At 35.9% G+C, this 12,442-nt stretch overlaps 1 protein-coding gene across 1 annotated transcript; it reads left to right on the forward strand.

The window, feature by feature from the left end:
- The first annotated feature begins 619 nt into the window (after positions 1-619).
- On the forward strand, positions 620-9,931 carry LOC134528583 (guanine nucleotide exchange factor MSS4). The gene is made up of 4 exons (XM_063362330.1): positions 620-864; positions 2,094-2,238; positions 6,190-6,435; positions 9,029-9,931. Exons 2-3 carry the CDS (start codon positions 2,101-2,103, stop codon positions 6,433-6,435), a joined length of 384 nt encoding a protein of 127 aa, XP_063218400.1. The 5' UTR covers positions 620-864; positions 2,094-2,100; the 3' UTR covers positions 9,029-9,931.
- Positions 9,932-12,442: the final 2,511 nt, after the last annotated feature.

Below are 12,442 nucleotides of genomic sequence, written 5' to 3' on the forward strand. Positions count from 1 at the left end.
TTTACATGTAGTTTTTCAAATTATGCAGGATAGTTGATTTTTCATTTATTTTTTACTTGTTTTTACATTTATTATGTCTGTTTTTTGTTTATGTGTTTTAACAGTGTCGGTGATTTTGGGGGTTTGATAGTATAAAGAATAATATTTACTCCATGTCCATGCGCCCACTTGTGTTTGATTTTGCTGTAGGTATATACCATACAGAATTTTACTGGCGTAACCTAAGATTCATTTTACCGGTCTTTATTTTCAGTAATAACAATGAAACATGACAACAAAGCGGAAAAAGAGTACAAATACATGGAGGTAACAATTTAAAGATTCCAGAGAGAACATGAGCACTTGTATTAAGAAATGACGGTCAATGCCAAATGTTTGAGTATTGAAATGCCAACCTCCGTAGCGTAGTCGGATGCATAGAAAAGAGAGTATATATATATAGATGCACACCGGCTTACGGTGCGAGGGGTCCTGGGTTCAAGTCCCAGGTAAGGCATGGGTGTAAAATATATATTCTAATATTTGATAACGACTAGCATTTTTGAGATTCACGCTGCATTTAATGACCCTTTGGCTATGGGCGAAAGCTGTAGGCCACATTACTTTTAAAAAAAAATTTAAAAATGAGTATTGAACGCCAAAGAGGTAGAATGTTAAAAAGAGAGGCCTAAACGAACAATCGTATTATAACGTTTCATTGTACTTCATGTTTATTGTCTTTGGGAAGATATTGATATTGAATATGGATATAAAATACGGAAAGAATATTTAATACTAAGTGTTTGATGTGTTTGTCCTTCTCATCATTTTGTTCGTAAAGAATGTCTATGCCAGTTTTTCTGTGTCGTTTATAGATATTTACAAGTATGTTTTGGAAGTAGGGATTCTGTCATTTAGGTTATGTGCCTTATTTACTTGTAGTTGATATTAAGTAATCATTTTTAAATTAGTATTAGACAGTAAACGTGAGATGTATCCTGTCGAAATTCCTAAAAAATAAACTTTTCTTTAAGTATTGCAATCATTGCCTATAAAGGACACCGGTAATCCCTTAGGTTAACTAGAAATAATTTAATTGATAATGAATTATAATTATCCATTAAGGTGAGAAACGTAGCGGACGTTGACTTGGACGGTGTGTTTTATTGGTTTATTTCATCACCACCTCATTGTCTTTTATGACAATGTCGACGAGACGTAAAATCTTTTATTCCAGTAAATTTTGATAGTCTCTGCTAATGAGAAAGAATTTAATGAAATGGTGAGAGAAATTAAACTAATTTCATTTGCTTGTAGAAACAATGTGACCTTATTTGCTGAAAAAGACATTGACATATTACAAGTAGTTTTTTATCCATGAATGCTGTATATCTGCAACTTCCAGAAATATAATCTAGATGTTAATTAGTAAAAGGTTGTTTAGATTAGGTAAGCAATATTTATAACACTACTTCCCCCTAATTTCTAGAAGCTACGACTACAAACTTCATAAGTTAAAAAACCACCGATAATACTTATATTCAACATAAAAAGTGGTACTTAGCCTGGATACAAATAAAATTTGTTTTAATTTATCCCACTTAGTTTCAATAAGCTTTAACTTTCAACATTTACGTTTCTTTTCATTTGTGATGATGTTGCTAGAAGGTAACTTTTTGTCATAATTGACACAGGACCATTAAGTTGATAATTTGCCTTATGTTTTTAGGTGGAAATTTTGATTAAAATATTTATATTATATTGATTTGGTGTACTTTAAATTTACACAGATTTAGGTATTTTTATACAAAAGAAAAGCATTGTCCGCCAAAAGGCAGACATCTGAACAGTGGCAATAAGAGAATATTCATCTTAGGAAAGAGTACCATGAGAAAACCCACTTATATCTGTCTCATTTTCCACTTGTGACAATTTGAAAAGAATACACGTGAGATTAAAAAAAAAAAAAAACTGATTTCCTTCTGGCATGCTGACCTCAACTACAGAAGTTCCAGTTATGGCTATGAAATTATGACAGTTCTGGAGTCTAGAATTAATTACACCCTTGCCACGTCATTACCTAGTGTAGTTTAATTTGTGGTGAACTGCCGCAGAACATCCATGGCTTGTGGTAAAATATCGACCACCTTCCCGCTGCAAGAAGAGGTGGAGAGCGGTCGGAACAGGCGACATGTGCGGTGTCAGCGATGTCCATCCATCATCCTGAGTCCGAAAATGGCTGTCTACAAGCAGGTGGAGGTACGCACTGCGTACCGCTTTAGTTTTAGTGACATACCTACATAAACAAGTTGTAGCAGTGACGTATCTGTTTTAGTCAGCACTATTTCAGGTCATCTGCTTATGAGTGGATTATGTTTATTTTTTGCTTTTGGAGTTCATGAATACATTTAAATATTATTGTAGTACTTTTCATCCTCTTTCAAATGAGACATTTTTCAGCCTCATTGGATCAGTCAGAAAAAAGTTATGAACACATACGGAAATCGCTGTACAGATGAAAAAAATTACAGAGCGCCAACTTTAAAGAGTGAAAACAGGGTTTAATATGAGTCTAATGTTATTTTTAACCTGATTTTTGGAACCCTGATGAAATTTCAAGTAAGAATTGTAAAATTCATTAGTTAGTATTAAATAATAACTTCACAATTAAATTTTTACTGAAAAGTGCCTTTTTCATCTTGCACCTCAAATAACAGATTGGTTAAAATGCACCATTTTCTAAAAAAAAATATAAAATAATAACTAAAGCAAATTTGGCCAAAATAAAAAAAACACGCATTGTTATATTTGTTCATAGGTGCTGTAAAAAAAATTTGAAGAAAATCTGAGGGGGTGGGTTGTAGATCCCTGGATGATTTGAAATGGATTGACCCACCAGTGATACATGTTTTGCAGCACATCTGGCACAATAAACACTTCAGCGAATTAAGATGAAAAGTCCAGAATCTAGAAAGGATTAAAAAAATGAAAATTCTTTCTTGATGGCAGTAATGTGCTCATGTAACAATCTAAGAGGTCATGGTTTACACTCAGCTTTCTGCAGGGCTCATATATGAGCTGCATCATAGGGCTTTGTGTGCATAACCATACGTAACATATTCAGATGTGACAGGAATGGTCGGTTGGGAAAATGGTGCGGAGGAGAAACCGACAGTCGTCAAAAGGCAGGTAGAAACTAGTGCTAGAGGATGCTTGTGTATGTTCGGCTGTGATAGATTGTGATTGGTTGTCATGAGAAGCTCTGAAGTTTGGTGTCAACCATCTGTCATAAAACTCTTCATCTTTATCAGAGAATCCTTTGGAAGGAAATAAATTTGTGAATTCAACAAACAAATAAGTGAAGTTTGATCATTGCCGTGAGTCAGAGGAACTTTCACTATGATCCCAGGACAGACAGCTTACACCTGCTCTGACTAATGCTTTTGGTTGGAGTGTCGCTGTGATTCAGCGGGCAAACCATGCCTGACGACGGCTTTTAGGTGCAGAGTTTACGCATGTAATCATGTTGCCGCGGCCCTGATGCTCTGAAATAAGTCATCCGTTTAAAAATCTCAATAGATTTGGACTTGAAAGTTTTCACAGATAAAAACATGGTGGACATTGCCAGGGCCTAAGTGGTTTCGCGAATACCCTACCCTTCCCTTCCCGCCGGGAATCAAACCCATATTTTTATTAAGTGGGAAAAATGGTGGATGTTATGGGGAGCCAGTGTATTTATTATATTTATTAATACATTCTGTTGAGCCTTTGATTATGGTTTTTACCATAAGGCTATAGAACAAGTCATTTGTGCATGAATCATTGTAATATTTATAGTTTATATATACATTAGCATACTAAAACCAAAGTGAGTCATTGATAAACTGAAATATAAATTTTAAAAGGTATGAAGTTTTATAATAATTTTACTTTTTTACATTTTGTTTGTACAGGTTTAATAGATTATTTTTAGGATACATACACACATCTTTTATAAATTTTATAATGATTAACATTAACTGAATGCTACAGTAGAGACTAAAAACAAATACAGTAAACTCTCGCAAATCCGTGGGTGTCGGGGATTTATGACCTTCGGATTTTTGAAAACTTCGGATTTTTGAAAACTTCGGATTTTTGAAAAATTTTCATTAAAATACAAAAAAAAATTCTAAAAGATAAGATGGTAGTCAATGAACATGTAATACTACCACAGGACGTCATAATAAACAAGACACTTGAGAAGTTAACAGAATGGTACGTAAGCAATACCAGTATAGTCCATTCATAGTAAATGAAGCACCCGAGAAATTTTTTTTCCTGAAAATTTACAGCCTGGCCTGATTAAATTTAACACACCCATTTGTTCAAGTTGGTAGTAAATTGTGTAAAAAGTAATTTAAAGTCATCTTAAATTAAATTAATGGCACCCGAAGTCGCACTTTGATGTGAAAGAGCTAGGCGTAGCAATGTGGCGTGCGCTGAAACGGGAAGCCCCTTGATAAGGGGAAGTGAATTTAGGAGGGGCGGGAGAGAGAAGCGATACGTAGCTGGCAAGAGACTCAAGGCCACTCCCTCAGACACACGGCCAGTCCAGTTAAACTAAAGAGAAACGGGAGAAATAAAAAAAAAATCATTAGTTAATTGTACACTAGAACCATCAAAAAATCTGAAATTTTGGCACAAAACAAAAATAATCGGGGAAAAAATGGTAAAACTCACAATAAAAGCTTATACAAAGCTATTATTTAACATGCAGCATATATTTTGTGTTGGTTTATAGTGCACTTACTAATGTTCGTATAAGAAGAGAAAAAAAATTGGACAGTCCGTTTAAAAACACGGCAGCAGTAGCTTGTGCGACGTAAGTGGGAGTGCGAGAATCTCGTCTAGACAGGCTGGCGGCTGCAAAGGCAGCGGATGCATGACGTCATACGGCTTACCTCTCCCTCCCAGACAACAAACCATCTCTCTCCCTCTCTCCAGCCGTCTAGCCATTTTCTGCGTGTGAAACTGTCAACATCCTTCCTCCCCTACTCCACACTGCATGCGACGAAAGCCAGGTTGTATAGTCCATTCCCGGTAAAATGAACAATTTTTAAGGCCCCCCACGGCAGCCATTTACCGTTAATTTTTTGATACAATTTGTTTGTTAGTTACAGAACATTATTTCTGCTGGAAAATCTCTGAAACTTCAAAATTTCTTTAATGGAAAAATTTAGCAGGGCGGTTAGAGTATTTATTTTTACCGCAAATGAACTATACTCACCTTCCCTCCGGCCAGCATTCCCGGCGTGTGACGCATGACAACTACAGTCGTGTGCCGCGCACAGCTAGGAAACTTGTCACTGGCAACATGTTTCACACACTGACACACGGTGCCCAGAGCTTCAGGAAAACCTACGCGATTTCCAACCTACTCTAAATATCCGACTGGAGTCTGTTTACGAAAAGCATTTAAGAATTTGCTAATGCCCAACTGTTTTTTTTATATCGGATTAAGAGGAGTTAAAATGGCTAAAAGGCATGGTTTTGAAGTTTTAGGTGTAAAAAACCGTTAAAACATTTCTTGAAAGCACCAGAGGAAAAGGCATTACACCTTTATCTTTATTTTCCCGCCATATAATGTTACGGTCACCGCTCAAATTTCACCGTTATCTGACGGGAACGAGATGACTGCACGCCAGTTCAGAGCCTTTTACCGCGCTATAAATATCAGTGAGCGTCGCTCTTATCATCCACTGAGAATAGTGATACATACATCTAAACAGTAACGATCATGTCACTTCGGAAATACCCCGGATTTCTGAGAACTTCGGATTCTCGGGCCACGGACTGGCGAGAGTTTACTGTATGATGTAATTTCTATGTACTTCTGTTAAACCCCCCCTCCCCGCTTACTGGCTCGTCTCGGTGCCTTATCTAGTATCCCTGTACAATATTGTCTCGTTACACAAGGTAAACTACGTGAAGGAAACCTCAAATCATTCTTTCCCTCGTCACCTATTTTAACAACTTGTTATTTCCTCTCGTTCTGTCAGTGCTCTGATGTCAATTGTCGTTAGTGACACCATTGTCATCAAAACCTTAAGCTGTAATTTAATCGTTTGTTCATTCATTGATCACGACTCAATTAAGGGTTTTTTTTTGTTTCACGTCGCATGTCGCATCGTCCAGGAGTGGCAGGAAGTGTTATCTCTGGCCCCTCAGTTCCCGCTGCCGCACATGAAGCAGTCTAACGGGACCATGGCAGGCAGCCCAGAGGAGGAGATGATCAAAGACTACTGGATGGTGGACGACATGTACTTCTTCGAGAACGTCGGCTTCTCGTACACTGTGGGGGGAGTGAAGTACCTGGCCTGTGCCGACTGCGAGGTTGGCCCCATTGGCTGGTTCGACACGGAAGCCAAGATCAGCTACGTGGCCCTGTCCAGGGTGCTGCACGGGAATGGCTAGGTCAGTGGACACTTGTGATTGGTTTGTTTAACGTCTTGTCGACAGCTTTAATTCACCACAAAGATCAGGAATGTGGGGAGAAGGAATTGACAAGTTTGTTTAACATCTTGTCGACAGCTTTAATTCACCACAAAGATCAGCAATGTTGGGAGAAGGAATTGACAAGTTTGTTTAACATCTTGTCGACAGCTTTAATTCACCACAAAGATCAGGAATGTTGGGAGAAGGAATTGACAAGTTTGTTTAACATCTTGTCGACAGCTTTAATTCACCACAAAGATCAGCAATGTTGGGAGAAGGAATTGACAAGTTTGTTTAACATCTTGTCGACAGCTTTAATTCACCACAAAGATCAGGAATGTTGGGAGAAGGAATTGACAAATCTAGAAACCATTGATTAAAAAAAATACATACCATTGTGAGCAATTCTACTTTAATTAAGTGGTACCAATATAACAACCTAAAACAATGTCGGTAATTAGAGTTAACTTACTACAACTTAAATACAGTCCCGGTTTCTTGGACCCTGTGATTTGTGTACAACAATATTTTGTAAGAAAAAAAGTTTGCTGATGATTTCAAAACCACTCGCTGTGTTATATGTTGGTATTTTGGCAGAAGTTAGTCTCAAGCTAGGAAAAGTTAGGCCTCCTGGTTACCGGGATTTATAGGGTCCTGGCCTGTAGTAAGGAATTTTTTCAGCATCTGCCTGGTGTGACGTGGGTAACTACGAGAAAACAAAGTGAATATGACCGGAATGGGATTCCAACCCGGTTCCTCTGAAATGTGAGACCAAGCGTGCTCTCATTTGCAAGTTGTGATGAAACTATAATGTATCATTAGAATCAAACATTTTGTGGTTTTATTTTTTGTCCATTTTTGTTTTTAAAACAGAAGAATGTGGTGGTGTTTTTATTTTTATAAAAGTTGTTTTGTAATACTTACTCCACCAAAATAATGTTAATATTTATATGCTGCATTTTTATGATAAAATAATTGGTAGTAAATTGGTCTAAAATAGATACATTCAGAACAATAATTATAAATTAGTGATCATTTGTCGTTTAAAATTGATTTACTGTTTTTGCTGTGTGATTTGGATATTAAAAACTTAACTAATTGCTTTGTTTTTTTGATAGGTCTTATTTAATATTTGACTTCTTATCTATGAAAAACAAAGTTATTGAGTTGGCTTTTTGTTCTGGGTTTGTACTTATTACATTTTTAATAAAAATAATTATGTTTTTAAATTTATTAAAAAACAAATGAGTGTAAAGAATTTTGTAAATATTGGTTTTTTAGTACTTCTTCTACAGAAAATAAAAGTTTACATTTGCAATTCAGGATAGTATTTTTTCATGCTTAAAACAATATACCGGTATATATATTTTTTCATTTAATTCATAGAATTTTCTGTCTTGGGCTTAACTTTACAACTCATATTTAATAATTATTTATCAATTGATACACATAACGTGCAAGTTCATTAATGTTACACGGGGTCATTTTTTATTGGCCCTTGCACTAGATGCCACGCAGATGTAGCATAAAAGATTAGCAAGATTTGATGAAATTTCGCCATTTCTTCATTCATTTCCATGGCTACTGGATTTTGCATTGTCAATGCCTTCTCCGTATCCATGTCGGTGGCTTTTGCAGCGACAGTGACGCAGCCACTAGGCAGGGCGTGTGTATGTTCAGTGCGAGTGTGTTTGTCTGTAGACTGCCATAGCTAAGCGCAGGTACTCAGGCTAGTATTAACATAAGATTGTATTTGGGTACTATGCCAGTAAAGTAAGCAGGTTTGCATTGTGTCGTCACGGTAAGTCAAGTGGTTTTGGTGAATACCATACCAAACACTTCAGTTGTTTCTAGCTTCATGAAATAATTACTGATTTGTCTCTGAATGAAGAAAAGGTACTTACGTATTAACACCACCGCGGCAGAAGTTGCGCCAATGCGCCAATAAAGAGAATACTTGCTGTTCGCATGCTCACGCAGTTAATCTTTTGGATTCCTTGTTGCCTTGTTGTTCGCTGATTTTTGAAGCCATTTTTTAGTGCTACGAAATCGTGTATTTGGGATTTGCCAAAAAAACAGAACATCATGCAATTTCATTTTCTTTCATGAGCGAAATATTTTACCAAAAAAAAAATTTACCAATTTCCATAACATGAAACTTTATTTTGGTAAACGTAAGTTTTGGAAATGTAATTTAAGACAGTGTGATCAGGATAAAAAAATACTGCAAAATCATGTGAACGGTTGATTAGGTCAGGATAGCTACATCATAAATTCGTAATTCCTAAGCAAACATAAGAAATATTCAATAATATTTTTAATGTAGCTATACTAACCCAACCAACCGTCCACAATGTTTGAAAGTTGTTTTAATGTAGCTAATGTAGCTAGGTGTATATTGGCAGCACTTAAAAACTGCCAAATCTGTAGCTGTGGTGGCGTTAATACGTAGGTAAGTACCGAAGAAAAATTTGAAAAACAACCTCTTTTAGCAGAATGTCTGGTGTATAATTTCGAGGATTTTGCAACTGGTTTTCACAAACCTCTGAAATGTACCACTCTTTATTTCCAGTTTGTGGGAGATCTCATCTTGAATAGTTGCCAGAGGTTTTTCAACTACGATCCAGCGACATTCTACATTCCTGTTGCTTCATCATCATTTCTGGTTATCACTTGGTATTGTCATGATAGTTTTGACAGCTTGTTAAATATTTATAGAATGATTCTAATTATAATCTAAAGAATCCAGTACTTGCCAAATACTTACAAAAGTTTTCAGTTGGTATAAATACTGGTGATAATTTACTGTTTTGATTTGTTTGGAGGGAGATTTTTGCACAATTTAAAATGCACAATGAATATTATATAAGTAAACAAATAGCCATCGAAGAGCAGTGTTTGTATGGAAAGTTTACTGTAGAAAGTATTTTCATTTTGTCTTCCATATGAAATGTGTACATATTTCGAATTAAATCTTGTGTACTTTTACATCGGTAATCGTGATGTAACATAATTGTGCTAGGTGTTGATTAGGAAGTTTGTAACTACCCATATTTTTAGTTTAGTTTTACTTGTAATAAATTTACATTTACTGTTTTAAGTACAAAAGTACATAATGTACTGTTTTCTGTACTGTAGAAAATGTTATCAAACAAAATTGTTAGAATTTTATTGTAGAATACATTTTGGATATTTCAGTACAACTGAACGTTTTTGTACTTTTCATGTGAGCCGTTTTGCTTCCCAGTCTGGTCGTTACGACTTAGCTGGTTCGCGAATATGGCAGCTGGTTCCATAGAGCCACCTTCACATAGATGCAGTGTTTTAGGTGGGAAGTGTGTGGATTTTCATTCTAGCTATTTGCAGAAAATTTGTTTTGCTATTTGTACATTGTAAAAATTAAGAAAGAAAAGGATTAAATTTGTTTTTACAGCTGCAGAGTTACAAATAAAAAGCTTTAGACTTAAAAAAAAAACAGTATTCAAACATTTGGCTATACTCGTGTTGCAATATGCAATGTTCTTAAGGGGACGCCTCCCATTTCAGTTCAAGATTTTATATTTACAGTAATTTCAAATAAACTTGTAGACTTTTTCAATTGTTTAACTTTCACGAAATGAAAAATATATACAGCACCTACTTTTTGCATAATTAGCTGCCAAAGTTACATTTTTAATGTTTTTGGGTTGTACAAATAAGGAGAATTAAATTTATTGCAGAACTCAAACTTTTTAGGTTTAACTGCAATGCCATTGGCTACTTCAAGAAATGGTTTGAATTTCTTTTAGAAAATATTGATAATTTTACCTGGCATTTCAAAATTCTCAAATTTGTTACGATTTTGACAGCCAAGAAACATGAAATGATTTTTTGAGATAGAAATTCAAACCATATCATGAAGTAACCAGTGGCATTGCAGTTAAGTAAACCTAAAAAGTTTCAGTTAAGCAATAAATAAAGTTCTCCTTATTTGTACAACCAAAAAAGTTAAATGAAACTTTGGCAGCTAATTATGCAAAATGTGTGTGTGTGTGTGTGTGTGTGTGTGTGTGTGTGTGTGTGTATAAATCAGAGACAGGAAAGTTACTTTTAAAAAGTAACTCAGTTACAGTTACAAATACTCCATTGGAAATGTAACCCTGTTACAACTAGAAGTTACACTACTGAAAATAAACCAGTTACAGTTCTGAGAAAAGTAACTGTAAGTTACTTTAACAGTTACTTTGTGAAAAACTAAAAATGTGATACGTAATATTGTTATAATTAAAAGCTAATAAAACATATTGTGTTTAGTAAAGATATATGTTTATTTAAACTGAAAATTTTTAAATAGGTCTTAAATTACATTGAGTAATTAGTTTACACTACAAAATTGTTCGCAGAACCACATAAGCACTTCACAATAAGGTTATTTTTATCACTTGACCGGACTTCGAAAAAAATTAGAATATGTAGGCCACGGCAACAAAAATTCTGGACTGCTTTCTCGGCTTCTCACTTCCTTAGATTCTGTCATTGCTTTCGCGCATGTGCACAGGTAGGTTAATTAATTAAACAGCACATCAGTAAACCCGCATGTCGCAAATATTAAATAAATGACAATCAAAATACGAGCGCAGGCTAGCCAACAGCAGTTTTACAAGTACAAGCAATACCATCGCAAATAATATGCTTGTCGGGTTTTTCGTTCTGGGTTTGAAAAAATTAACAAATCGTTGTTCGTTCAATAAGAAATACATTAAAAAAATGTAACGCAAGAAGTAACGACAATTATCGTTACTTTAAGGCAGAAAAATGTACGTAATTCAGTTACAGTTACTGAAAACTTAATATATTGCGTTACCACGATTGTTACCTTAAAAAGTAACTGTTACAAATAACGTTGTTACTAGTAGCGCGTTACTTCCAGTCCCATATATATATATATATATATATATATATATATAGTTTCGTGAACGTTAAACAATTGAATAAGTCTAAAAGTTGATCAGTTATTAATATAAATATAAGATCATGACCTGAAATGGGAGGCACCCCCTTAACAGTAAGTTACTGTGTTCTGTTGATTGGCACGACCAGTAACTAAATAAAATTTGCCTGTCATACCATGTATATATTACGTATCTCACTATTGCTTTTAGTTCTGCAAGTATTATTGTAAGAATAATTTTTCCCTTACCGTGTAATGTAAAGTGCTCTCACTGTGATAGTTGTTTCGATTGACCTAGTGTATAAGATGAAATTTATATATTTAGAAGTGACACTGAGTAATGCGTGCAGCTTTTCTGTGCTATATTCCTGGCTAAGACCCACAATGCTGTTTTGCTCGAGGGTGCGGGCAGCGTGTTGGGCGGAGTGCGGACTGAAGTCTCGGTGGGTTCTGTACGAGACCCTGAGCAAGTGCATGAGTGTTGCAGTGTGAAGCGGCTCATAGGTGCTGTGATGAGCCTGTGTCCCGCAACTAATGCAAGTGTTGTCCAAAAATCAAGACCGTTTTCGTTTTTAAAAATTAGGAAAAATTTTATTCGCACGAAATTTTGTGCATAGCATTGCTCGTACGTGTCTACACTATTTTCCTATGTGATCCCCGGCTAGTTCAACGCACTTCTCGACCCTTTGTCATATCTCGGGTCTGCAGCCAGCTTGACACCTCTTCCCTGACTTTCTCGTCGGTCGTTAAGAGTATCCTGGCTTCAGGTGAAGGAAGATATTGGGGTCACAGGATCAGGGCTGTAAGCCAGAGGCTGAGGACATCCCACTTGTAGCTTGGGGGTTATAGCTGCTGTGTGGGGGGCGGGCGTTATCATGCAACAACCATACGCCCTTGCCCAACCTCCCTCTTCGCTCGTTTTGTATCGCTCTTCGCAGTTTTTTTTTGATATTTCGCAGTAATGTTCAGCATTGATTGTGCTCCCTTTTTTTTGGCAAAAATTCAAAAATAACTCATTTTTGATTCCAAAACGCTCTTGGCGTGACTTTCTTGTCG

The sequence above is a fragment of the Bacillus rossius genome, chromosome 1, assembly GCF_032445375.1.
Source record: "Bacillus rossius redtenbacheri isolate Brsri chromosome 1, Brsri_v3, whole genome shotgun sequence".
NCBI classification, from domain to species: domain Eukaryota; kingdom Metazoa; phylum Arthropoda; class Insecta; order Phasmatodea; family Bacillidae; genus Bacillus; species Bacillus rossius.

Excerpts from the sequence above, each read along its gene's own strand:
- LOC134528583 (XM_063362330.1), top strand. The coding sequence starts at position 2,101 with ATGGCTTGTGGTAAAATATCGACCACCTTCCCGCTGCAAGAAGAGGTG. Across the intron at positions 2,239-6,189 it reads CTGTCTACAAGCAGGTGGAG|TTCCCGCTGCCGCACATGAA; the intron begins GTACGCACTGCG and ends CTGGCCCCTCAG.